Raw genomic sequence first — 25,519 nt, forward strand, 5'->3', positions numbered from 1 at the left:
CCAAATCTGCAGTGTGTACAACAGTGGCATCCATAAGACAGAAGATCTGGGTTTGAAAGGGGAAAATATACAAGGCCCTAAACTTTTAACCATTTAGATAAGTGGCGGAGGGTAGTTGTTGGCTGCTCGTCACAAGCAGTGGGAACAGTGTGGAAAAACATGAGGCCCAAGACAAGACATGTTTACTGCAGTTCTCCCTTCATCTGAAATAAAAAACCTTTGAAATCATTTTAACCTGAAAAAAATTCAAGACATGTTGATGTTGCTCAGGGCTAATAGGAAAATGATAACCATGATGTAAAGCATTACGTTGTGCAACAGTACCAACATATCATGCTGTTGGGATAAAACCTCCTGTCTCTGTCTGTGTTTTTTTCATTTTATGCCATTATTTTTCATTATTTTGCCATTTTTTGCCATTATTATTATTTATATTGTGTCAGAAATGCATGAACAGACCAACAGAAATGGTCCAAAATTGCTTGGAAAACATATCATTGACTTCCATTAAAAGTTAAGAACATTTTTCCTTGTCCTGCAAAGTTACCTTTCTGGTGGTAGAGGTTTTGTTCCGACAGCAGCGAAATATAAACTGAGAACATTTTCATCTGAGATCAATCCATTAAAAGTGAAAGGGGAAACAGTTTAACTCTGCAAGTGCTTTCAATCCAGGTTCACTAGCCCTGCGTTGACCTACTGAAAGTGCTCCAGCAGACACTCAAATACTCTTAAGGCTTATATTACTTATTCCCATGGATATAGGTTAGAAGTCGTGTGAATAATGGCCGGAATAGAATATTCTGTGGGTGAAGATAAACTCAGGGAAGGTGCTCGGATCCATGTCATAAGCAGAGCGAAACAGTAACCCCCAGAGGAAAAGTGCTGTCGTGCAGAACTTCAGTGTGCCGTGAATAGCAAACGATTCCCAGCTACGTGTGAGTGTCTCAAACTTCACTCCACCCTTCACAAAAAACAAACCGCAGTGCAGGTTGCTTTGGGCCTGAAGAGCCACAACTTGGCACTCCTTCTATGGCATGCGTTTCCTGAGAGGGGGATCATAAGCAAGTGGATTGGAGAAACGGAAGGAGGGATGATGAGCTGGGGATTTGACAGTTGCAGCCAAAAAGCTAATAGGGTGGTGAAGGGGAGGAGGTAAAGGACTATATACCCAGCAGCAGAAGCAAAAGCACCACAAGACCAATGGCACTGTGCTGTAAAACTGAACACTTGTATCTTCATCAAGAATGTTCCTCAACCTAGCATTTGGCTTGTGACACCTCACTATGGCATTGCCTTTCTGGAGATTACGTTTACTGCAATGGCATGGTGCTCGAATCACCACCCACATCATCTGCCGAAGACATGCATGGGTCAAAGGATTGTATGGCTAAGTCAACATGAAGAAAAAGCCTGTGTAAAGCAAATCCAAGGTTTTTTTTCCCACCCCTTTTCCATCTTGGACAGCTTTCAACTGTTATGTCTTCACATGATAACACGCAAAGCTGCATGAAGATGCCTGAAAGCCCCTTTACTTCATTAGGTAAGTATGAAGGAAGACTGCAGTATTATGCTTAGAATAACAGGGAGGAGAATAGAGACTCCACACAGGGAAAAGACCATGATAGTAAAAGGTGAAAGGACCAAGGAAGCATTGAAACTGGACAACGCATGGAGCTGCTCTGGATAGCATGATGGAGTAAACCTTGGTGGCTTGAACTGAAGGCGGAGTGATTAAGGTGGGAGGTGCTGTGTCACGTGTCGCTCTGGGATAGTTATTAGAAATAAGACGTTCCCCAAGCTCCAAGAATCCAAACTTCATCAATGTAAGCTAAACGTTAAGATGGACTTTGGTTTAGATGCATAAAGAAGTTGTGACATAATGAAACAGTGTCATTTAGGAACATTCATTGTGCAAATACTACGTCACTGAGAGAACAGAAAACAAACAGAACATTAAAAAAAATGTCAAGCTTGTAATCAATGGATCGAAGGATTTCTTATTTACCATGACAATAAGACATAAATGTATACTGAGGCTAGTTTATTTTAGAACACTACAGGGTGGGGCACATAGGGCAAAAGCAGGTCTGAAGGGGTGGTAGATCATTTCTTAAGAAGGAGCTGGGGCACAGGGGGACAGCTGGGGCAAGTGGGAGGTGGTTTGGGGAGGGTAGGGGTAGGGTGGCTCCGTCTTAAAACACTTGGATGGTTATTTATAGATGTTTCTCTAGTCCAACTGCAACAGTTAGAGAAGGATATCACTTCAGGGCCCTTCAATCCATTCCTTATGGTCTATGAGAGACAACTTTTTCAACGACTTTATGACTTTTCCAGGAGGTCGACCTTCTTCCATGTTCAATCTCAAAATGTTTGTTAGATCTTTATTTGGGTGATGAAAGGGTGGAATGTAGCATCTTTACTGTATGTTCTCCATCATTTTCAGAAATTCTGGAAAAGCAAGAATAAAGCATTTATTTCAAAACACAACTTAGACTCTCTAGATTAAATTAACCTCTAGATTAAAGTGTCTGTATGTTTGTATCTAAAGAGAAAGAAGTAGAATAAAAAGGTATCTGTATTCAAGAATGGAAGCATGTTGATAATTGAAAGCTGTAGCAAAAAATGAATAAATAAATAAAAAATAAACAAACTGAGGATTCTGTTAGTCTTTTCATTTATAATTGTGTCTGTTGACAAGTTTACCCTCAAAGTCAATTTTGCCGTCTTTGTTGGTGTCTCCGTCTGTCATGAGCTCGTCTATCTCATCTTCTGTTATTGGCTCGCCAGTGGAACGCAAGATGTCACCAAACTCCTCTCGGTCAATGAAGCCATCTCCATTCCTGTATATTTGGACCACAAATGGACAGCAGTCAAAAACTCTCTCTTTGTTCTTGTCTTCGCTGGTAAGAATACATCCAAATGAAGTATTCAGACTGAATGAAACAACAATGTCACTTTTAGAAGCTGTACTGTATTCATGCAGCACTGCTTCTCCATTTATGTTCTTCATACTGTTTCTTCTAGATGAGAACAGAATGTATAATCATATAACTTGGCTAGGACTATTCTGGTATCTGAAAGCTGTGAGTATGCTGTGAATGAATGCTCCAGTTTCCTCCCTCTCAATGGCAGGAACATGCAGGGACGTGAGAAGTTATTGAAAATTTAAGCAATGTATATGTGACGTGGACGTTATGCAAAAAATGTTTTTTCCTTTCTTTGATCATTTAAATCAAACAGAACATGTCAAAATGTGTTATAATGAAGCAAGGGATGATGATATATACACATGTAAGTGACATTATATGATACACGTCCTCTGTCTGATCTCTCTTTCTTGACATACAAGAGATACAACAGTTGTCGAGGGAAACGATAGCGTAGGTGTGTGTGTGTGTGTGTGTGTGTGTGTGTGTGTGTGTGTGTATATATATATATATATATATATATATATATATATATATATACACATATATATATATATCACTGTTGTCACAACAAAAACTTGTATTTCCCAAATGATAACTTTACAGGAGAAGGAAAAAACCTACTTTACTTTTAATGTAAGTCAATGGAACCAGACAATTTTCCAAGTCATTTTGAGTCATTTCTTTTGGTCCATTCTTCATGAAATTTATGAACAATGTAAAGGGTAAAATATATTTTGAAATTAAGTAAAAAACTGAAAAACGTAAAAAATTTAGATATAATATATATATAGTAGGAAGTACTGCAAAAGTCTGCAAGAGTCCCTAATGAGATGAATGGAGCTGATTGTGAAGAAAAAAAAAGTATACCTGTTTTTGACCGAGTAGGAAGATGTATTCCATTTATAAAGAGAAAACATTCCATTATCGCTCTGATTTCCTACAGCAAACAGGTTTTAGGCAGTAAGTCTAATATTACTGCTGTAAGTTCTGATTGGCTGGCAAGCTGATCAGCTCATGAAGCGATTACTTTTTTAGAGAATGTGTAGAGAGGAGAACTGTCACTCAGTAATGTCTTCCAGATTTGTCAAACACTAGAGGGCGCTCCCGAGTGAGTCCAAAATGAATGAATTAGTATGGAGCATCTGAACAAAATCAGTTTAGAGTTTAGAAAAGCTTAATCATTTTTATACAGAAGAATGCATTTTTCCTGAACACAGAACCACACAAAACATTCCAACACTGCTGTTATCATTTCTCACTCTTTTGAGCACTAGATATGACAGCAGCGAGCATGAAAGTGAGCTTCAATCAGCCAATGAGCTGATCAGCTCCTTAACCCTTTCAAAGCCCGTTTTGCTGTTGAAAAATATATACAGATAAGTTTTCTTTGCTTTTTTAATGAAACACATCCTTCTACTTTCTGAAACTAAAGGAATGTCATGGATACGTGGTTAGAAACGATTAAAATTTTATCTCTTTAGCTCCATTCACCCCCTTTCATGTAAGACTTGCTAGCGGATGCCCCCTGGTGTTTTGTAGTCATGTTTTTGATATAATGTGAGAAATAGAAAGCGGTCAGTGGTCCCATTAAATCAGCGGCTTCGCTCTCACTCACATCATATATGTACTTCTGGCACTGTTAAAAGGCCTATAACTGGACTTCAAAAGCACTCAGAAATATAACCGCAGTGTTGAAAGGTTTCATGTCGTTCTGTGATCAGAAGAGTTTTGTTTTTTCACTATAAAAATGATTAAGCATTTACAATTTACGATTTTCCCCAAAATCTCTATTTCGTTTTGTATTTGCTTGGGGGCAGCACTCTAGTATTTAACCAACCCATAAGACATTGCTAAGCGGCAGTTCTCCTCACTACATATCGTCTGTCCCCACCACCCCCTCTTACCCACATTCCCGGGAACATATACCTGAAGCCAGAATACTGATAATCAACATAACAGAGAACAATTTTAAGTTACAGATTTTGGGTGAGTGCTTGAAAATCCCTATTTATAATCCACATAATAACCAGACAATGTTGTTGAACTGTTTTTTTATGCTTGCAATTGTGCAAAATAATTTTGAACCTGAAACTGGATTTTGAAAATGTAACAGAATGATCTATGGGAAGATCTTTGGGCCACACTGAACTACAGAATCAAACATTTCAGACACGCTCACAAAACTTTTTAATAAGTCTCTTTTCAGTAGTAAACACAGACTCATGAGACACATGACACATGAGACTTCAGTTGTCAGTACCGCATGAAGCTTTTAGCCAATTTGATCAGTGCTGAGGGCCAAATTGAATGAATAGGCAACAAATGAACAAGCAGGGATTAAAAGGGTCCTCGTGTGAGTCTTCAATCAAGTGCTATTTCCTATAATTGAATTCTGGGTAACCATGGCAAAGAGCCTACAGATAATTGGTCTTAATGCACTGCATGTTGGATGAGCATGTTTCTCCACATTGTTGATTTCCTTACAAACATGTTAGGCTCTGACAACACAATATTAGACCCTGTTGATGTTTAACTCTGTGTTAGTTTGCAATATAATAATATAATATAATAGTATAATAATAATCTTCATTTATACATCACTTATGGCAGCTGAAAGTGCTTAAAAAGTGATGAAGCTTAACAGTAATACATAACAATCTACATACAATAATATAGAAATATATATATATAAAGCAATAATAATTCACAAAAATGTAATATATATGAATAATGAATGAATAAAAGCAGGCCTACACCTGTCTCTCAATGACTAGCTTGTTTATTCAGCACAGGTCAGAGCAGTACAGAGCTTGTATTCATATTAAAGTGCTCTCTCTTGCTCTATCCTGCTCATCTAATTATGTTAAGCTAGTGATGTGGAGGTGACATCACTGTGGAAGATTTGGCATGTGATATGTGCTCTGTATGTTCACTATGTATAGTGTTTTTCAGAACTCACTCTACAGTGGATGTTGAGGGGGTGGTGTCATTTTGTATTAATCTCCTGAAGCATTTCCCTAAATTGTTTTCTAAAGAAGTGTCCTTTACCAAAATGAAAGACCAAATGGTGTCATTATCAACACAGTGAAGTATATAAAGTGCTAGTACAAAGCTACATGCCTTGATGGGACTATGTAGTTCAACTGGATATTTGCCTGGACTGCATTATATCAAAGGAGATTTTTCTAAATTACTAGATAATTCAGTAAACAAAGTCAATTAGAGGATTTTGATTAGACTGGATTAGGTTGAGTAGATTGGTTCATTGTTGAGAAGTTTGCTGACTACTTACATGATGTCTGTGCAATGGTGGTGATGGTAACCAGGGGTCAGATGTCTACACTGCAACTTTTATTCAATGTGTAAAAAGGCAAGTCAAGCTACACGTATCTTCTGAGTTTCTACATGTAATGAAGATAACGGAGAAATAGAGATATATCTGAAATAAGACGTTTTCTTTGGGTACTATTTTGTCTTGGGTACTGTTTTCTCACTTGGTATGTTTTCTTTGAGCCGAGAATTTCATGTCAAACCACCCTGAATGACTTTGTGTACTACTTCTTCACTGTGGCTGAATCCAGTCCGGAAGCCAAACCTGATCAAATAAAACCTGACCAAAAATAAAATTCACGTTCTAACAGAGTGTCTACATCTTTTTAACAACCATCTTTTTAATTAGAGTCAACATTTCTCATATAAAACAAAATCTCACACTGTCTTTATACCTGCTGCACTTTTACATTTTCTGGACAGTTTATTACAGTAGCTAGACGAATCTACAGAAAACCTCAACTAATGGTTTCTACCTAAAACTGACCTCTACACTGGACAAAATATTTAGCATTAATACTTCTATCTATACAATACATCTATCATGTGCTTTTTTGAATAAGAAAAAGATGGTTTATACCAAAACAAGAAAAAAAAGTCCTATAACTATAAATAAATAAAAATAAATGTCATAATAATGTCATAGAAAGAATTAAACTTCACTTTCTCATGCATGTAGATACTCTGTTAGAACATGAATTTATTTTTTTTAAGTAAATTATGAGTAAATTGTTTGTGTTCCTTGCAAACTGTTGCTTCTTTTCATGTTTTGCTGTGCAGACCCTAAGAGAATGAAATGTCAATATGAAATCAAAGCCCACCAAAGTCAAAGCCAAGTCCTAGCCAGCTCTACTTTGTAGGTCTTTAAAAAAGGACAATTCCTGATAAAAAAAGGGGACGTATGGTCATCCTACTTGAATAAATGATATAACCTTAAGCACCAGCAAACCAAATCTAATGGAAAGTAATCAGAATATACCACTAACTGAACCAATCCTATGGACTAGGTTAGATATTTATATTTTATATTTAAAATTTTTATTTTCAACAGGTAATCAGTAATCTGTACCAGAATGCATGTTTAAAGTGACCCTCCCAACCTGAGTGGGATACATACTTATCAAAGATGCGGAAGCATTCAGACAGCTCTTCCTCACTCTTGCCAGCCTGGTCCTCCTTTAGTTGCTGCACCATCATGACCAAGAACTCCTCAAAGTCAATGGTGCCGCTGCCTGAGACAAAAACATCACGTCATTATCAAAAATAGAAGCATGTAGGATATAAGGACACGCAGCTGCCACCTACCACATAACCAGAAGTTATTCTTGTCCAGCAGAAAACAAAGGAGTTTCAATGTCATAGTTTAGTATAGTTTTTCATTGCAAATCATACCATCCTCATCAACCTCTTCAATGATGGCATCCAGCTCCTCTCTGCTTGGGTTCTGGCCCAGCATCCTCATCACAGTGCCTAACTCTTTGGTGCTGATGTCACCACCACCATCGGTGTCGAACATGTCGAAGGCGGCCTTGAACTCTACAGCAGGAAATGAATGGTTAAGCAATAGAAAATGAGTACATTTATACGGTGCACTCTACATGTCTTGTGCATTACCTGATTGATGATCCTATTTATAGCAATTTTTAGTCCTCTTAGGTTTTGTGTGCAATGTTTCCTGACAGTAAGAAAGACTCTAATCCTATTCTGAGCCACTTTTATTCACTTACACATATTATTCACACAGTTTGCTGAGTGTATATGCACGGACATAGGCTAATCTTGTCAAAGCCCATATTAACAATGTGAATCCTCCATCTTTTTCCATTCCAATTGTGCTCTTAATCAACCATGTAGTTGGACTTTGAGCTAATAAATTGAGCATAATCATGGACAATCGCTGTCCACCGACATGCTAATACACTCACCAGCAATCATCTCCTCACTCAGGAAGGAGCGGGCATCATTCTGGGCGTCGGTAGGCTGAGGAGGTGGGAAACAGATTGATAGTGATTAGAAAAATACGGAGACCTCAGGTGAGAGTTAACTTGCAGCCAAGCTGTATAGTGGAACAGTCTCATTAGGATGGTAATGTGATGTACTGTGGGTGAGCATCATGGACAGGATGTTCAAAATTTCTCACTGTAAATCAGACTCTAAGGGCATCTCCTAACCGGAGCTCATTACCCACAGCTGTTACACCATGGTCTGTGGTTTAATACAGAAAGAATCTCTAGGAGCATAAGTAAAAATATGACCCAGTGAGCAAAATATTTCCTGGTATCTGGGGGGTCCCATCAGCTGACCTCTACAATGTTGGCAACCCTTCTTTTACAAATGCTCATATCTAGTTTAGTAATGCACTCTTCCACACATGAATTGAGATCTTACACAACCTCTCTTTTGTCATCGTTTTTGAGAAAAGAGTAACAATTCACTCTTTCCACCAGTGCTGAAAGTTTTCAGATTTACAAACATGATATAGCATATTGTAAAGTGGTATTGTGGGCATTGTTACAGTTGCAGTTACAGGCAACGAACGGACCAACTGGGTGAACCAATTTGCTACGGCGCCACCCTGAGGCACAGCAGTGCTGCAGCTCTATTTAGAAGCTTGCTGATTGCGAGTGAAGCAGCTGTAAAAGTGACCTTTCCCTGTACTTGTATTTGAATGTCTGTTTTTCCCTAATGAGCAGCATAACTCCAAAATCAGTTTATTTCCAGGCAAACAAGTTTAAGGCACCTGAGAATATTGTATATAAAATATTTATATGTCCAGTAAGTAAATAAATCACTAATAGTAAAATAATTATAAATAACATTAATACAATAAGTAGTGATTTTATGTGTTCTTTTCACCACTTTTGTCTTCTCATGGCAGCTCAGTATTATTTGTAGTTATTGTCCAATACCTAGTTCGGCTAAATCGATCCTTCACTGAATTAAATCAAGTGTGCTGGTGAAGACATGTAACACATCTATGTGGGAGCTGAAGGCCTCAAGGAGAACTTTGAAAACAAGACATTCTTGTTACTTTTTACTACATTAATGTTTGCATTTATTCAATTGTTATACAGTATATATACTTGTAAAAAAACCTTACTGCTAGGATAAATGGTTTGAAACAGTGTGCTTAGGTGCCTAAGCTTTCTTCACCGAACTGTATGCTGCCATAAAAGCAAAACATCATCACCCTTCATGTTGTGTGACCATAGTGTAGTGAATGATCCACAATTGAAAAAGGTCCATAATTCCTTAAAAAAATACAATCTTAGTACATTAATGTACATCAAAGTTAAGTATGAATTTTCCTTCCTCCATAAAGTTACCCTTTCAGAGATACAGGGTTTAGTTACAGTACTTTATAGTTGGAACGGTGTGTGCAGTTTCGCCCTTCTTTCTAAATGTTGACGCTCACTTTGCACCCCACCCTGCCAGTTTCTTATTTAAACCCTCTGAAGGTCCCAAGTGCAACAAGACCGAGAAATCATAAACAGACCCGGGATGAAAAAAGCCAGAGATCCTAACACTTGAGCACATGCTCCAGCTGTGTATTCAGGGCACTAATATAGCTCTTATTAATACCTCCAGGAGCCCCAGAGTGTCACAGAAGGAGACTGGGATTAAGATAATGCTCCTTCCTCTCATATGTCCTCTTGTCCATCATCTCCATAATTCACAGCACAAATGCCAGAGGATAATCTTTCTCCCACCTCCTCGCTTACTCTCTCTCCCTTTCACAGTGTGGGCACAATTAAACAGAAAATAACATCTTAACATCTCATGAGCCAAGAGCCGGCCTTTAAAAAAATCCCTTTCTAAAAGGCTGCCAATAACAAACATCCAGTACGTTGACATTTTCAGTCATTGAGGTGATTGAATTGTCAAGGCTGCTTGTGTAGCAATCTATAGAATATGTTTCAAAACCCATCCAAAGTGATTTACCACTCTGTTAAAGCTTTAGTGTTGCTAGTGAAAACCAATTGTGTTTTTTTTTTGCTAACAGTTCCACACACTAGATTGAGAAAGGGATTATAAAGCAGACCAACACTGTTGTACGTCCCTCAGAAAACCCAATGTGAATGTTCACAGTATCCAATGTCAAAGCACCGCCTCTTGACCTCACTCATACAACAGCTCTAGTGAAGTTCACCCAACTGCTGTACACAGACAAGCATTAGCATCACGAGAAACATCATTCAAATATTAGAATAACCCTCAGAAAATGGCTATTTTATAATTACAAGTGTAATTACATCTTCCATGGCCAGCATCATTCACTTGAGCGACATTGATTTGAAACACTCTTACACTAATAGCATATTTAAAAATAGCAAAGGATGGAGAAGAAACCTCCATCAGTACATCAATCAGCCCTTGCTTGCTCTATAGGCTATTTCCATGAAAAACAACTGTAAAATCTTTTGCATTCCACAATCTTAACAATTCATGTCTTATGCAACAGCCTTTTGTATGATTCATCCATTCTATGTTCAAATTGTGCATCTTCAGAGTGGTCTGAACAGAACAACACTCCTGGTAACATCACAAAAACCTCCTCTTCCATTTATACGAGCTCCCCATCAATGAACTACAGCCCTGACAAGTGCTCTTACCATGTTGAAGGCCGGTAAGATTGATCACAGTGTGCTTGAAAGGAAGAAGACAAAAGATCAGGATCTTTGTGTCCCACAAGTGTCCGGATAAGAGAGGAGCCGCACGCTCCTCCAATAAGTATCCCTTCGTTAAGTCTATCTTTTTCTGAAAAAGTTCAGGATTGGGTTAGAACTTCTCGTCTGGGGATGTACTGACCAATGCCTGCACTAGTTGCATCAAAGGTACCTCCCCTCGCTAGCATCTCACTTTAATACATTGCCTCCCTTGAGAACCTTCCATTGCCCCATATTTAGATTAAAGGACAAGACTAGCACCCCCAATGCCATTTATTGAGAAAAATTGAGAGGAGGGGGGCACGAAGGGGTTAGCAATGGATAAACAGATTCCAGTAGCAGATGGACACTAACCATCACACACACGTACACGCAATGCAATGGGAGAAGGGTAAGATTTGTAGCATTACATACATGCTTGTATTTCTTCTGCCAATCACTCCATCTGTCTGCTCTCACTGGCTGCTTGACTTCCACAGCTGCTGAATAAAGCCTTGAAGCGAGTCAAAAGAATGTGTTCAGGAATTGGACCGCAGCGGGAATGCTTCATAAAGAACACTGAATTTGAGGAATTCAAGTTAAAGTGGGCGGCTATGGACAATAGATATATGTACTGCACAGCAATGATATTTACAAGGTACTTCAACATAAATGTTCCTCATATTTCTCAAAGTACACTCTCTGAATGGATTCCAAAATTCTAAATTTTTAAAAAATAAATCCACTCCAAGCTCTTACCTGGCTTTCCATGATGTTTCACTGCCATAGCAAAGAAGTCATTAATCTCTACATCATTCCCTGTCGCTGCTGTATCTGGTTTCTTGTAGTAATCCTTAGATAGAGTTTCATTGGCTGTGCAAACAGAACCCAGTATTACAGTATGTTGGCACCAAATAAAAACAACAAGCAACTTCACAACGGCGCATTCAAGCAGTTACCATGATAAGACTAAGTAGGAGTTATAGGAACCTTAACCATGAATAGATGTGGTCAGATATAGATATACAGACTGTGTTTATTCTAAAAAGTGGGATGAAACATATCACTTCAGTAATGAGCTCATTAACATTAGCTGGGAATGTGGGCCGGAGGAGGGTTGGGAGATTGAGACTGATGGTGGCTATAAGCTAATCAGCCACTAACTAAGTCTTCTTCTGTTTCAAACACACAGTGAAATGACATGAGAGGAAAGGCTCCACACACTCTAATTAGCATGTCAGTCATGGCAAACATGAAACACACTGATACTTCTTAAATACACTCCTTAAATCACAACAGAGCACAGTATGATCGTCACTTACAGATTTAGGAATTGCCAGTGGTGAACGGTAAATAAGTTAATGTAATTGGTTTCTGTACTTAAGTAGTTTTTTTGTGTATCTGTACTGAAGTTTTTCCATTTTGGGCGACTTTTTACTTTCACTCCACTACATTTCAAAGTCAAATATCTTTCTTTTCACTCCACTACATTTTGCGAAATCTGTCGTTCCTTTTGGCTTATGTGTGTATAAAAACACAACATCAAAACGAAAGAAGAGTGAAGCAAATACACCAATCAGGGCACAGCAGTCACTTGGTTTTGAGCTTGTTTTGACCTGTTGGTCATACCGACCCAGTGCAGCACGCGGTTCAACATCAGCACAGCAGCGTAAAATTTTGAGAGAGTCTGTTCAACATAAATGATGAACTAACCTAACTTTATGTAAATAGAGCACAATATAGAAATATGTCCACACATGCAGTCGTGACTGATGTGTCTTTTTTCTGAATTTATACAAACACCATTTCATTTTATAGTAAATTAGTTTGGGTTGATTTATGTTTATGAAGCCCTGCAATGGACTGGCGACCTGTCCAGGGTGTATCTTGCCCCCGCCCGATGACCGCTGGGATAGGCTCCAGCACCCCCCCCCGCGACCCTGAGGGAGAAGCGGCTTAGAAAATGTGTGTGTGTGTGTTTATGAACAGAGCCCTACAGATCAATATAGTAAAGGAAACTCATTTATGATCCTGACTTTAAAGCCAGTTTTCATTAAATTTAAACTTGCAACTAAGCTGTAAATAAATCTTAAACTGAAAGTTTGCTTGTTTGTTCAGAGCCACTCAGTTCTACCCGATGGATTGTCTGCCTTCAGCGTTTTGTGATATGATTATTTTAATAGATATCAGCATCACTAATTAATGATATTCTATTAAAAGACTGGTTTACCAAGAGAGACACTGGAAGATTTTCACCTAAACTGAGTTCATGAAGCAAGTCTTGTTACAAAACTGCTAATAGAACATTTAGAGCCATAATTAATATTTTAGTACTTTTACTTTCAATACTTAAGTACATTTGAAGTCAAATACTTTTGTACTTTTACTCAAGTGGAGGTCTAAAGGGAGGAACTTCTACTTTTACTGGAGTAATATTCTACCTTGGGTATCTGTACTTTAGCTCAAGTACATGATTTGTGTACTTCGTCCACCTCTGGAAATTGCCTACAGCAATCCACGTTTCATTAAGGTCTAATTCTGTTCACAGAATGTCTGATTGGCATGTGTGACGTGATGTGAGCTCAGAATATTGCAGTGGCGTGGTGGGTAGCGCTGTCGCCTTCCAGCAAGGAGGGCCTGGGTTCGAATCCCCGCCCGGGTTCTCTCTGTGTGGAGTTTGCGTGTTCTCCCTGTGTCTGCATGGGTTTCCTCCCACAGTCCAAAGACATGCGGTCAGGCCAAGCTAAATTGCCCCTGGGTGTGAGTGACTGTCTGTCTGCCCTGCGATGGAGACTGGTCACTTCTGTCCAGGGTGTATCCTACCTTCCGCCTGATGACTGCTGGGATAGTCTCCAGCACCCACCCGATCCTGACGGAGAAGCGGCTTGGAAAATGGATGGATTGATGGAACGTTCTACTGTGACAATATGCAATCCCTTTATCTTTGTCAGATCTCTAGCTATGAAAGTATAGAATTAAAAATAATTTATGGCCATCATAAACAAGCAAATATTTTACATAAAACATAAAAACATACTTTACTTATTGATATTCATTAGAAGCAACCCAATCTGGATAAATCCCAAACTTGTGTAAGACCTTTTAGATTTTTCCACTAAATCTTATTGGGAGGCAGTTCATGTGCAACAGAAACAGGAAATACATCATCAACTGGAAATTGCTTCAGCTGGCATGGTGGACATGAAATGGGTCTTTTTATTTAAACAGTCTCCTGCCAGCCTTTGTTATACAGTGCAACTGCAGTGAAACAGTGATGCGCATTAACTTAATTTGTCTTTTTAATGTTTTTGACCAGATATTAATGTTTCATTTTGAGAGACACTCTATACAACACCAGTGAAATAGCTAGCTAGCATCCTTGCTAGGTCTGCTGCCATGGTAACGGGTACAAAAGGTAGATTAAATAAACAGTGGCAGGGATTTATTGTGAAGCAGCGTTTAAAGACGTTTTCCACTAATTCAAATCCACATTTCATGGTTTCTCTAACTGTAGGTGACCTTATATATTAGCATGGCATGACTGATAGCATTAGCTGGCTAACTTGCGTGATGAATAGCATGAGAGCTGCACCTCAATAGGAAAGTTGTGCACATAATCATCTGCTGTAATTAGTAATTCAACTGGGAGTGAATAGAAATTCTAAAGCAGGGAATTTGATCCCAGCTGAAATCCATAAAGTTATGTTTATTTCTTTCACATTAGACTTTAAAGTTTACATGTGTCTTGTAATGAGACTCATACTGTTTAGTACAGTTTGGATGACAGTAAATGTGATGTAAAAGAATTGCATAAATCGTAAAAGCACTTCAAACGTTTATTTAATTCATTCAGGCTTATTGAACTTGATAGAGAAATAAATTAGAATACCATTTTTTACATTGGATTTATTTATCTAAATTGAATGGAAACTTGACATGAAATTAAAATACATAAGTCTTAACTTTTGGGCTTAAATATTTGTTTGAGTGTAGTGAATGTTCTCAAATCATAAGACGGATCTCTAAACTTGGTAAACCTGGTAATGATTTTTTTATCATTATGCTCAGATAATAGACTAAACAGATGTGGTCCTACAATTTTAGCCAGCATACCCACAGTAATGGGTTTAGAATGAATGAAGATGGATCAAATAAGCAGCCCTTCATCCGCATCTTCATTATGATCAGTGAGTCCCAACTTTGGTTTTCTAGCCAGAGTCCTCATCCCAACTTTGGTTTTCTAGCCAGAGTCCTCATCCCAACTTTGGTTCTAGCCAGATTCCTCGTCCCAACTTTGGTTGGCATGACTAATCAATGGATCATTATATTTCCTTTTGGCATGTCTTCTCTTTGCGCTAAAGGTAAAATGAGTTTAAAGTAACAACTGTAAACATGATATCCTTTTGCAAATGGAATTAGGCTGTAGAAACACCAACTCACCAACCTGATACGTTTTCTTTAAAAACTACTAAGCTTTAAAACTACTTATGTTTAACTGAATCTCTTCACTTAAGATGAGCATCCAAAAGTAGCCTTCACTCGCTCTACTGCCCCACAGGAGGAAACAGACGACTAAAAACATCACATCACACAATACAAGTGGAATTGTTTCAGATCAGATTTTTTTATAGGTTTGGCTGGAATTCATTCATTCTTCACACCCTTTATGTATTTTCATTTTCATATAATTTGTTGTATTCACATTCGAGCAAAGAGAAACTGCGGACTATTTCAGAAGCTTTATCATTTGTTCATTTGCATATAATTTATGATGTTTCGGGTTTCTGTCTTGCTGAAATATTTACATTTAAGCTTCGATTTCTTGACAGATTCAGAGACACTTTATTCAAAGATTTGCTCAAATTGAGCAGATTTCGTTCACATAACTATTTTGCTGTTTTTCTTGTGGCACTTTCAGCCACATAGTGTCAAAAGCATAAACCCACCCACATGCCTAATGGCCTCTTTTCAGATATCTCTCCTGTAACAGTAACACTAGTTCCAGAGCTTTCTTCCAAAACTAAGACCTATGCATGTCTACTGTATGCTTTGGCCTTGTGTGCCTCTGCAGTTGAAAACAATTTTATGCATAGTTTATCGTTTTTGGCTGACTACTCCAGTGTCAGCTAAACTTTTCTCTAAGATTCACTGCAGTGACTTGTCCACCATGTCCAGCTTTCGAGTGGTTTCATTACTACATTTAAATGCACAACAATGATTTGATATGAGTCTTACCAAGCTAGCCTATCTAGTCTATTTGTCTATTTGATGGGGTCTGACCAAAGTCTATTTAACGGATGCATGAAAAGGATCAGAACTGAAAAGATGCTCAGATTTGACTGATATTTGAAACCTCCAGAATTGCAGAATGTTTAGATGAGTTTCACTGTGCTGCATTTAGTCGCATGCAAAGTTTAAACATCCCGGGTGAAATGATGTTTGCTTACTAAGTAGAATATAGTTAACACATCCTCCACAGGCAACACACTTAACGGTGGCATTTTTTGCAGATTGTTGTGTACAATTTCTATTTATTTGCACAGAGTGTAAAATGTGTTTTTTGCACAGGCCACATTTTATGCTTTGTTGTTTTTTATCAATATGTTAAACTGAGGCTTGGGCAGAGTACTTTGGAAATGTAGTGAATACTGAATACATTGTCCTAAAGGTATTCAGTAATGTATTCCATTACAATACATAAAAATGTAACATAATAAGAATACATTAAGAATACATTTAGAACACATCTTGATAAGGCAAATAGTAAAAACTTTTCTTTATTATAACTTTCTTTATTTTCTTTATTATAACTAAGTTTTTTTTTTACTTTTTATAACTTCTAACTTTTTATTATATTATATATATATATATATATATATATTATAAACATTTTGTGTCTCCCTTACTGTTGCTCAAAAAATCCCCCTAGCAGGAGTCTGATCATCCTGTAAAAGACCGAACACTGAGATTAGTAACTGGCTAATCACATTGATTTATCAGTCTACTCTAATTGTAACTGTATTCTGAATATAGACTTTACAAAACGTAAATTGGACTGTATTAAGATATATAATTTCCGTATTCTGAATACACATTCTCAGTATTTGTATTACAGTACATCCCACCCCTGGTAAAATTCAGCAAATAAAGACTTATTGTGCATTAAAATGTGAAGAGGTGAGTCTCTGTAGAGGATGTGTTGATGTATTTTCACTTAGAAAACCAACAAAACATGTAAATTGACCAGAGGAACCCAAACCTTTGCATAGGACTTTTCTCTTATGTAATTTCATAAATGCATGGAGGTATTTCAGAATACATTCCTCACCCAATCCTTAAACATTTGTTACAATGTTGTGAATGAAAAGGATCTTGTTGTTTGGTCACTACCAGTTTGGAGTGCTTGAAAAAAACAAGCGATACATCAGCTGGAAGACATTCTCTTCTGTTATTCTGAATGTCTACAAAACTGTTCATACTTGCCATCTTTGACGCATCACTGACCTTTTCAGAAAGATTAGAGCATGCTGGCCCTTTATTGCCTGAGGTTCAGTGTGAGGACACTAATTTGTCCACATTGGTGAATATATGTCCAAACCTCAGGGAAAGTAAAAGTGAGGGTTACATGAATACTAGTAATATATGATCATCAGAGCAGCAGAGATGGTCTTAGGAAAAGTAAAGCTCATTGAGTTTGATATTTAATACCCTGTCAACACTGATTCTTATCCTTGCCTTAGTGCAGCAGTGTTGTTTGGAACTGTGTCGGTGAGCCTGTAACACACACACACACACACACACACACACACACACACTCACACGCACACGCACACGCACGCACACGCACACACACACACACACACACACACACACACACACACACACACACACACACACACACACACACACACACACACACAGCAGTTAAAATGACCTGATGGCTCAGTTAACTAGCTTCTCCTCTCCCTGAGGAACTGGAGTGACCACAGACACTTTGAGAGGCTTCAGCTCAGGTGACTGACAGCAACAACTGGAGGACAGACACCCGCTCTTTCACTCGCTCTCACTCTCTCTGTCTCATACTCCACCTTTTTTCCTCACTCTATTCTTAGATATTCTTAAGAGGAGCAGCTGGAGCCTTGGAGACGTGTTCCAAACTAAATAAGGGAAGCAGAGCTGAGAGCCCTCCCCTGTGTCCCCTCTTCAAACCCCTCTGTCCTCTTTAACACCCGTACTGCCCTGGATACCTTAAAGTCACTGGAGTAGTAAGACTGGGCCAAGAGAGGATTAGCATTATCTGGAACATTTTTTCTATACACCCATAAGACACTCTAATAGGAAACCCGTTACAATACAGCTTTTGACATCTTCCCAATTATGAACATGACATGCATATGACAGACAAGGACATGGCCCTCACAAAGTAATTCATAAGGAGTTTTGGTGAGTTAATTTCTGGGATTTCTAATTTTGAGCTGTTCCCTTTTACACTTTAAATGACCGTAATGCTCAGAATTCATTTGTTCATGGCCATTTTCCAACTCTCTTCATCCTTCAGGCTGGCTTTAAACAGTGAAACTCTCATGCAACTTTAGTTCCTTAAGACCTACATGAAACAAAATTGCACATAAAGTGCCTTGCAACTCATTTGAACCTCAACCGTAACACTCGCAAGCACCTCAACTGTCAAAACGCTCATAACGCATCACGTAATCACACAGAATGACATGCTATCAGCAGATCAATCAGTGGACAGTTACACAAAACAGATGGTTTATTGCACAGTTGAAAATGAGCCTGTTCCCGATGACCCGCCGACTGGCTTAAGGTAGTTTTTCCCTTTGTCAGTTTGAGCCATGGCAACAAACAAGCTATCATTTCTATAACAAGCTGCATTAAGTAGCCTGCAAACAGCAACAGCACTTTAAACAGTTTATTCTCCTTTTGCCTGCTGTTAACAGGATTCACATAGTTACATTTAATTTATCCTTTCTTCATGCCTCTAATTTTATACAAAGCTCGGATTTCTTGGGATCCAAAGGATAAAAATGATTACAGAAGATGATCAAATGCAGTTGTAATGGCTACTTACAAAACATTACTTTTCAAAGGCAGAAAAACTCAAATACATAGTAAAGAACCCCAGATAGATGCATAAAAGGCAGGCATATAGATATAGAAAAAACTGCAATAAGAAAGCAATGACAGCTGGAAAAAAGACCTCACAGGTGACTTTATACAGTGACAACAAAATGTTGTATAAAAATGATGAACCTGGCTATCTAGTGGAGTAGCCGAATGTGTTGCATACAACTTCGTTTTAAAATTGTTTTGTGTATTTGTCAAGGTGACAGGAAATGATGTTGCAGGCAACTGAAAACACGTAATTTGCCTATATGTTCACCATATGAATTAGAACCAGCTGTTTCTGCTACTGTGCCTTTAATACTGATATAAGGTCAATGAGCTCTGTTCTGATGGCATGTCCTGTATTGCATGTCATTTAAAAAGCACTCAGAGGTGAAACACTGCTCAGAACTTCAGCGTCAATGGACGACTGCTATAAACGGAATAGGCAGAGAGATGGAAATGAAGATGTGGACAGATGTTAACAATTTTATTTCAAATCATGAGGGAACTTCAGTTATCAATGTCATGGGCCCTTTAAACGATGTTGCATAGACGTTCCCGTCAATGCTCAGTTTAGCAAGAGCTCCTGAGGGTTAGAGGCACTTTATTAATCTGACACTTCAGTTTATGGGGCCAGACTTAGTAAAGATTGAAAGCAATGAATTTATCAGTTAAATGAAGAATGAAATCAGTAAACACGTTTAGGTTCTTTGGATAAATGCCATAAAAGAACCGTTTATAGTTCCCTAGAATCTGTGGGGTCACAAGGGGGGTTGGGAGATAATTTGGGGAGCAGTTGTGAGACAGTTGTACACACTTTTCCACAAACGTCGATGCTACCGCACTGTCATTAAAACAGAGGGAAACAGAGAAAATGATTGCATGAGTGTCATATTAGTCTCATTACACATAATTAGAACTGAGGATGATTTAGAGGTGGGCAAGTTAGATTTTCATGGAAGATAATGAGAAAAAAAGAATTTTAAGTCAGGTCAAGGTTATTTACATAGCTTTTTTTTTTTTACAACAGATGTTATCACTAAGCAGGGTCCAGATCCAAGGCCCCATCAGCAAGCCAGTGGCGACAGTGGCAGGGAAATACTCTTGTAATATGATGATGATGAATATGATGTCCTTAACATGACAAAGAATATGAACTGTCAAAGTAAAGTGGTTCATTTTGATTACAGGTTAACTCAATGGTTTTAGTAAGACGTTTCATGTGTGTGTTTGTAAAAGCTGTACTTCTTTGAACGTTGTGAAATAAACTGAATAAAGCCGAATGTATTCTATCTGATCCATCGTTCCACTGACTGACTTCATAATATGATGTTGGACTTCAGATGCTAAGATATTGGGCCTCTTTATTTTTTAAGGGAAAAAGGCATTATATATTTATAAAGACCTTTGATTCTCTGCATAAAAAGTTGTTGGAGGCAAAAAAAAAGATCTTTGATTTTGTCATATATTGGAAAAAAAACAGACCTTTAAAACAGGGAAGATCAGTCAAGCGTAAGTGGACAGCTTACTTCAAGTGTGCAATTTTGGACCGGTGTCTTCAGTAGAGCGCCCTCTATTGGCTGTGTAGGCCTGTGACATGTGAAGAAGGTTGCTTTAGTGTTTCAGAGCCAAGAGGAAGGGGGCTGCAAACCCCAACCTACATTTTTGGATGCATCACAGCTCATTAAAAAAGTTGTAGAGGGAAGTGCAAGAATAATCAAATCAAATCAAATCACGTTTATTGTCATATCACATTTACACAAGCGGAAAGAGTGAAAAAAAAAAAAAAAAAAAAAAAAAAAAAAAAAAAATATATATATATATATATATATATATATATATATATATATATATATATATATGAATATACACATATACACAATATACACTAGTATTGCACTATTCCAATTTACAGTTGTAAAGTAATACATTATGAAATAAAACTATGAAATGTGCCGTCGTACACATTCCATATGTGCAGTTAGTTTGAGGTAGATCATAAATGAGATGCACGCATTAAGGTGATAGAATACTGATACAGAAATCTTCCAGATTGTACAGGATATGGATAGAAGATGTACAGGATGTCAACCTATATGTGTAAGTACAGATTTGCTAGTGCAGACCTAAAGGGGAATTACACAATTTCTTTAAAATCTCTGAATAATTCAGTCTCTGAGATGTAAACATCATCTTTGATTTCATTACAGTGGTGGTGATAGGAACCTGGTGTCACAATGGCTACAACACAATTACAGCCTTTTTATTTACTACGTTTTATTAAACCCACCAGTGAACCTACACGTGTTTTCATATGTAATGATGCTATTGGTGAAATAGTCCTAAATCTGAAAAATATCATTTTCTTGGGGGCTATTTTGCCTTAGTACATTCTGCATGAATGGACTGAAATAAATTGATTAGAATACATTTTAAGCCAAAACAATATTATAGAAGAATGTGTCAGACACCAGGCAGCTTATATCTAATCGTTTCATGCAATACCTTTCTGTGAGGGAGTTTTTATAGGCAATAAACTCTCCAGATATCTGGCTCCTACCAACACAATTGGTCAAACAGCTAGCCACTTATATGAAAATATGAATTATGAATGTTAACAATAGTTTATGAACCATCATTCTACTAATGTCTTCTTTTCACAGTCTGTGAAGGTCCAAAAAAAAAATTTCAAAAATGCTGATACCATCACTGAAATGTGCATGCGGCAAGTAAAACTTAGGCACTTTTTCAGTAAATAGGATGAAGCATGACACACCCAAAAATTCTGCTCTCTTTCTCTCCCTCTCTTAATACATTTCTACTGACATTTTAAATCATGCCAATCTGCAGTTCGGTTTAGATCCAGGAATATTTCAGCAAAGAGTATATTAAAATACCAGAAGTGTGAAATTCAGGTCCAGAAAGTAAAAATCCTTTCCGGGATTTTGTTCCAGTTGCCTGGACAGCACTGCTGGTGGTGTGATCTAACCAGAGAAGCCAGCCTGTTGGAACAAAATCCTGGGAAGGATTTTTACTTTCTGGACCTGAATTTTACACCTCTGTTAAAAATACTCACCACACCAATCAAATCAGTTACTTTGTGATGAGCCACTAACCCTAAATCCTCCTTGCCCCATGAATTCATCTGAAAGTGTGTGGACTGAAAAAGACGAATATTAAGTAAAACGTTTGGAAAACTGGAAATTTGTCTTCGAAAACGCTGCTTTGTTCTGAAAACGACAGCGAACATCCTGGCGGTCTCTTTGCTCTGTTTCATAGTCATTTGCCATTCGATTCATTCCGGGCCAGTTTTAACATCTGAAATCATGTTTAGGCTACTACACACTTAAAAAGGTGGTTCTTGAAGGGCTCTGTATTAAAACCATGAGTTCCATACAGAACGATTTCATGCTTAAATGGTTCTCTGCATGGTGAAATGGTTCTTTTTCGGTTGATAGAGAGTGAATTGGACACAGTCTAAAAGGCGAGGTGTTTAAACACAGCACCCGTACTTGTGTGGCATTTTAATACTTTTTGTGTCACCGTTTTCTGATTTGACGCATTCTGTGAAATATTTTAAACACATTTGTGTCAAAAATAAGTCAAAATGTGACATAAAAACATCTGTTTTTAGAGACCAGCACCAAAAGAGATTCTGCTTGACATAGCAACAACAGCAGAACCTTTTAGGTGCTATATAGAGAACGCAGAGAAGCATTTAAGCAGGAAAGGGTTCTATGTAGAACTTGATAGAACCACTGCCTTCAGTAAAGAACTCTCATAAGAACCTCATACTAAAGCTCTCTTTTGGTATTTGCGCTGAAAACGGTTCATTATATGGAGTGAAGGGTCCTATAAGCCCACCTGAGACAACCCGATACAGACGTTACAGCAGCTCGTTCTGTCACTCGCGCAAAATAAATAATGAATTCCGGTTTAAAGCTCACGCGCTGCAGAGCGCGAGCGCAGCCGCAGGAAAGAATGAACGGAGATCTCACTGGCTCGCTCTGCATCTCTCCGTGCGCGTGCTATCGACGGAGCAATGCTGTGATGGATCGAGACAGGGCTCTGAACCACAGCCCGTGTGCCAACCTGCTGGAGAGCAAGAACGCCACAGATTTTTCCGGGCTGGACCTGGGACACTGCCTCTTCACCTCCATCCTCCCTTCAGAGACAGCAGCGCAGGTGTTGGTGTGCATCATTGTGATGCTGACCATCTTCTCCCTGCTGGTTAACGGCTGCGCCCTGCTGGGTCTCGGCCGCTCTGAGGACCTGTCCTGGGAGCCTCGCTTCACCTTGCTCAAGAACCTCATCCTGAGCGACCTCCTGCTCGTTCTGAGCGAGAGTCCCACCATCATTGCCTGCCTGTTGATGAGGCGCACCCTACCGTATGGCCCCTGGTGCCTCACCCAGTATTTTCTCGACACCATGTGCATCTTCTGCACCATCCTGACCATCACCTGCATGGCACTGGAGCGCTACCTGTATGTCTGCCAGGCCATTTATTACCTCCACATCCTCACCTCCAAACGGCTCTGTCTCATCGTCGGGCTCACCTGGCTGCTCTCGGGGGCTGCTGCCACGGTGAACATGATCTTAATGAGTCTGGGGCACAAGGCTGCCTTGGTGGGGACGTCCACCACTGGGCTCCTGTGCGAGCCGGACACGCTGGAGATCCACCTGGGCTTTCCGCGCTCCGTGGCAATCTTCCGCAAGGTGTCGGGGTTCACAGTGACCATGCTCTGCATCTTCTCCTACTTGTTCTCCTACTTTCGCATATACCAGGAGGCGCAGAACGTGGTGCAACCCTTCCAGCAGGTCAACCGCAGGGCACGCAACACCGTGCTCTTCTACTGTTCCATGCTCCTGCTCCAGCTGCTCCCCGTGCTCCTGAAGATCGTCTCGGATGCCCTGTGGGAGCTGGAAGGCATCGCAACCACGGCCTCTATACTGATGGACTCTCCAGGATGGACCACAGCAGGGGTTCTGCACATCATACTGCTGGTTCTTCTGCAGGTGCCTCCGTGCATCAACCCGCTGATCTATGGACTCCGCAACCAGGAGGTGCGGCAAGCTCTACCCAGGCTGATCTGGTGGAGGAAGGAGCACCATGAGGTGGACATCCCCAGCTAACAACATCCTCCTAACATGAGCAGATGTTTTATTTTGGTCCGCTGAATAACTGAATGTACTAAACTTCATGTTACAAGTCAGCTGTATTTGTTGAAATAATGTGTTTCAGTTACGACAATCGGGACATTTATCAACTTTTGCTACAGTTATGCAGCATATTGTTTAGTAAGTGGAATTTATTATGCATGGAAACATAACGTTTCATACAATTATATGCCCTAAAGCAGGATTTCAGCTAAATGAAGGGGAAAACAACTGTAACCTGTCCAGGTAGGAATAAAAAAAAGCTACCTCCCAACAGTTACTATAAAAGCATAGGGACATTCTCTGAACATTGAGGACAATATTCAGGAAAAGACATTCTTCATACCATCTGTGGAATCTTTAAAAGTCACTCTGAGAACGTCGTAATGTCATTTCGCTTGAACTTCAGAATGTGAAAGATTTTAAAGGGGAGCTCCATCAATGTCTTAGCATTTCTGTATAATTGGATTGTTGAGAAACAAAGTCACTAAAGGCAGTTTGATGTGAAATGCATCATTGTTTAGAATTAAGATTCACCACTGTTTTTGCATTATTTACATAAAAAATGATGTAGGTTCACTGGTCAGTTTGGACAGTATAAAATGCCTATATTGCATTGTAGACTTTGCAGCTCATAGTTTCCATCACCAGCACTGTAGAAATCAGAGTTGGTAAGATTCTCTACAATGCCATTTCACATTAAACTAGTCTGAATGACTGTTTACATTGCAACAAGATGGGTGTGATTCCCATTTAAAGGCCACTGAGTATCCAAAAAACAGAATAAAGAACAAAAGATGGCATATAAATATCCGGTATAGTACTGTAAAGCTTTAAATGTGAATTAAAATATGCATTAGAATGGAAGGAAACTAACTAATGCACTACTCAAGCAGCTGCTTTTCTAAACACCAGCACCTGCTCCTCATTTAGGGACAGTAGGTTTTAATATGTTATCAGTAGCCGCCTCTCTGCTTCTTATTTTCAGTAAGAAGCGATTTACTGGCTGTTCTTTGGGTCATGATAGTACATCGTTTCTATGCTGTTCTGATTGCTGGTGTTAACTACTGCTTGTCTGACTGCTCCCTAGAATAAGCATTTAAAAGGAATATTCAGCTTTTAATACTTAACTGCACCAAAAACCGGTGAAGAGCATCAGTACCTTGACTGCTAGCAATTGTTCTGTGGGTGTTGATTGCAGATTATGCACAAAAAATGCCTTTTTAAAACAAAACGTCTGTACTGAGCAAGTTGATGTCGGTCTGAGTGTGCTTGCTGCTGGCCTTTCAGCAACATAAAAATCTCTACATGGACATAGAGCGATAA

At 38.9% G+C, this 25,519-nt stretch overlaps 2 protein-coding genes across 2 annotated transcripts; one reads left to right on the top strand and one right to left on the bottom strand.

Moving 5' to 3' along the window:
- Positions 1-2,024: 2,024 nt before the first annotated feature.
- On the bottom strand, positions 2,025-11,078 carry si:rp71-17i16.4 (troponin C, skeletal muscle). The gene is made up of 6 exons (XM_017710254.2): positions 10,874-11,078; positions 8,186-8,240; positions 7,653-7,796; positions 7,378-7,492; positions 2,704-2,840; positions 2,025-2,448 (listed from the first exon to the last, which is right to left on the bottom strand). Exons 1-6 carry the CDS (start codon positions 10,874-10,876, stop codon positions 2,417-2,419), a joined length of 486 nt encoding a protein of 161 aa, XP_017565743.1. The 5' UTR covers positions 10,877-11,078; the 3' UTR covers positions 2,025-2,416.
- An 11,939-nt stretch (positions 11,079-23,017) lies between these two features.
- On the top strand, positions 23,018-24,169 carry LOC108410440 (olfactory receptor 2AG1). The gene has a single exon (XM_017681517.1). The coding sequence runs from the start codon at positions 23,018-23,020 to the stop codon at positions 24,167-24,169; it is 1,152 nt and encodes a 383-aa protein (XP_017537006.1).
- Positions 24,170-25,519: the final 1,350 nt, after the last annotated feature.

The sequence above is a fragment of the Pygocentrus nattereri genome, chromosome 9 (genome assembly GCF_015220715.1).
Source record: "Pygocentrus nattereri isolate fPygNat1 chromosome 9, fPygNat1.pri, whole genome shotgun sequence".
NCBI lineage: Eukaryota > Metazoa > Chordata > Actinopteri > Characiformes > Serrasalmidae > Pygocentrus > Pygocentrus nattereri.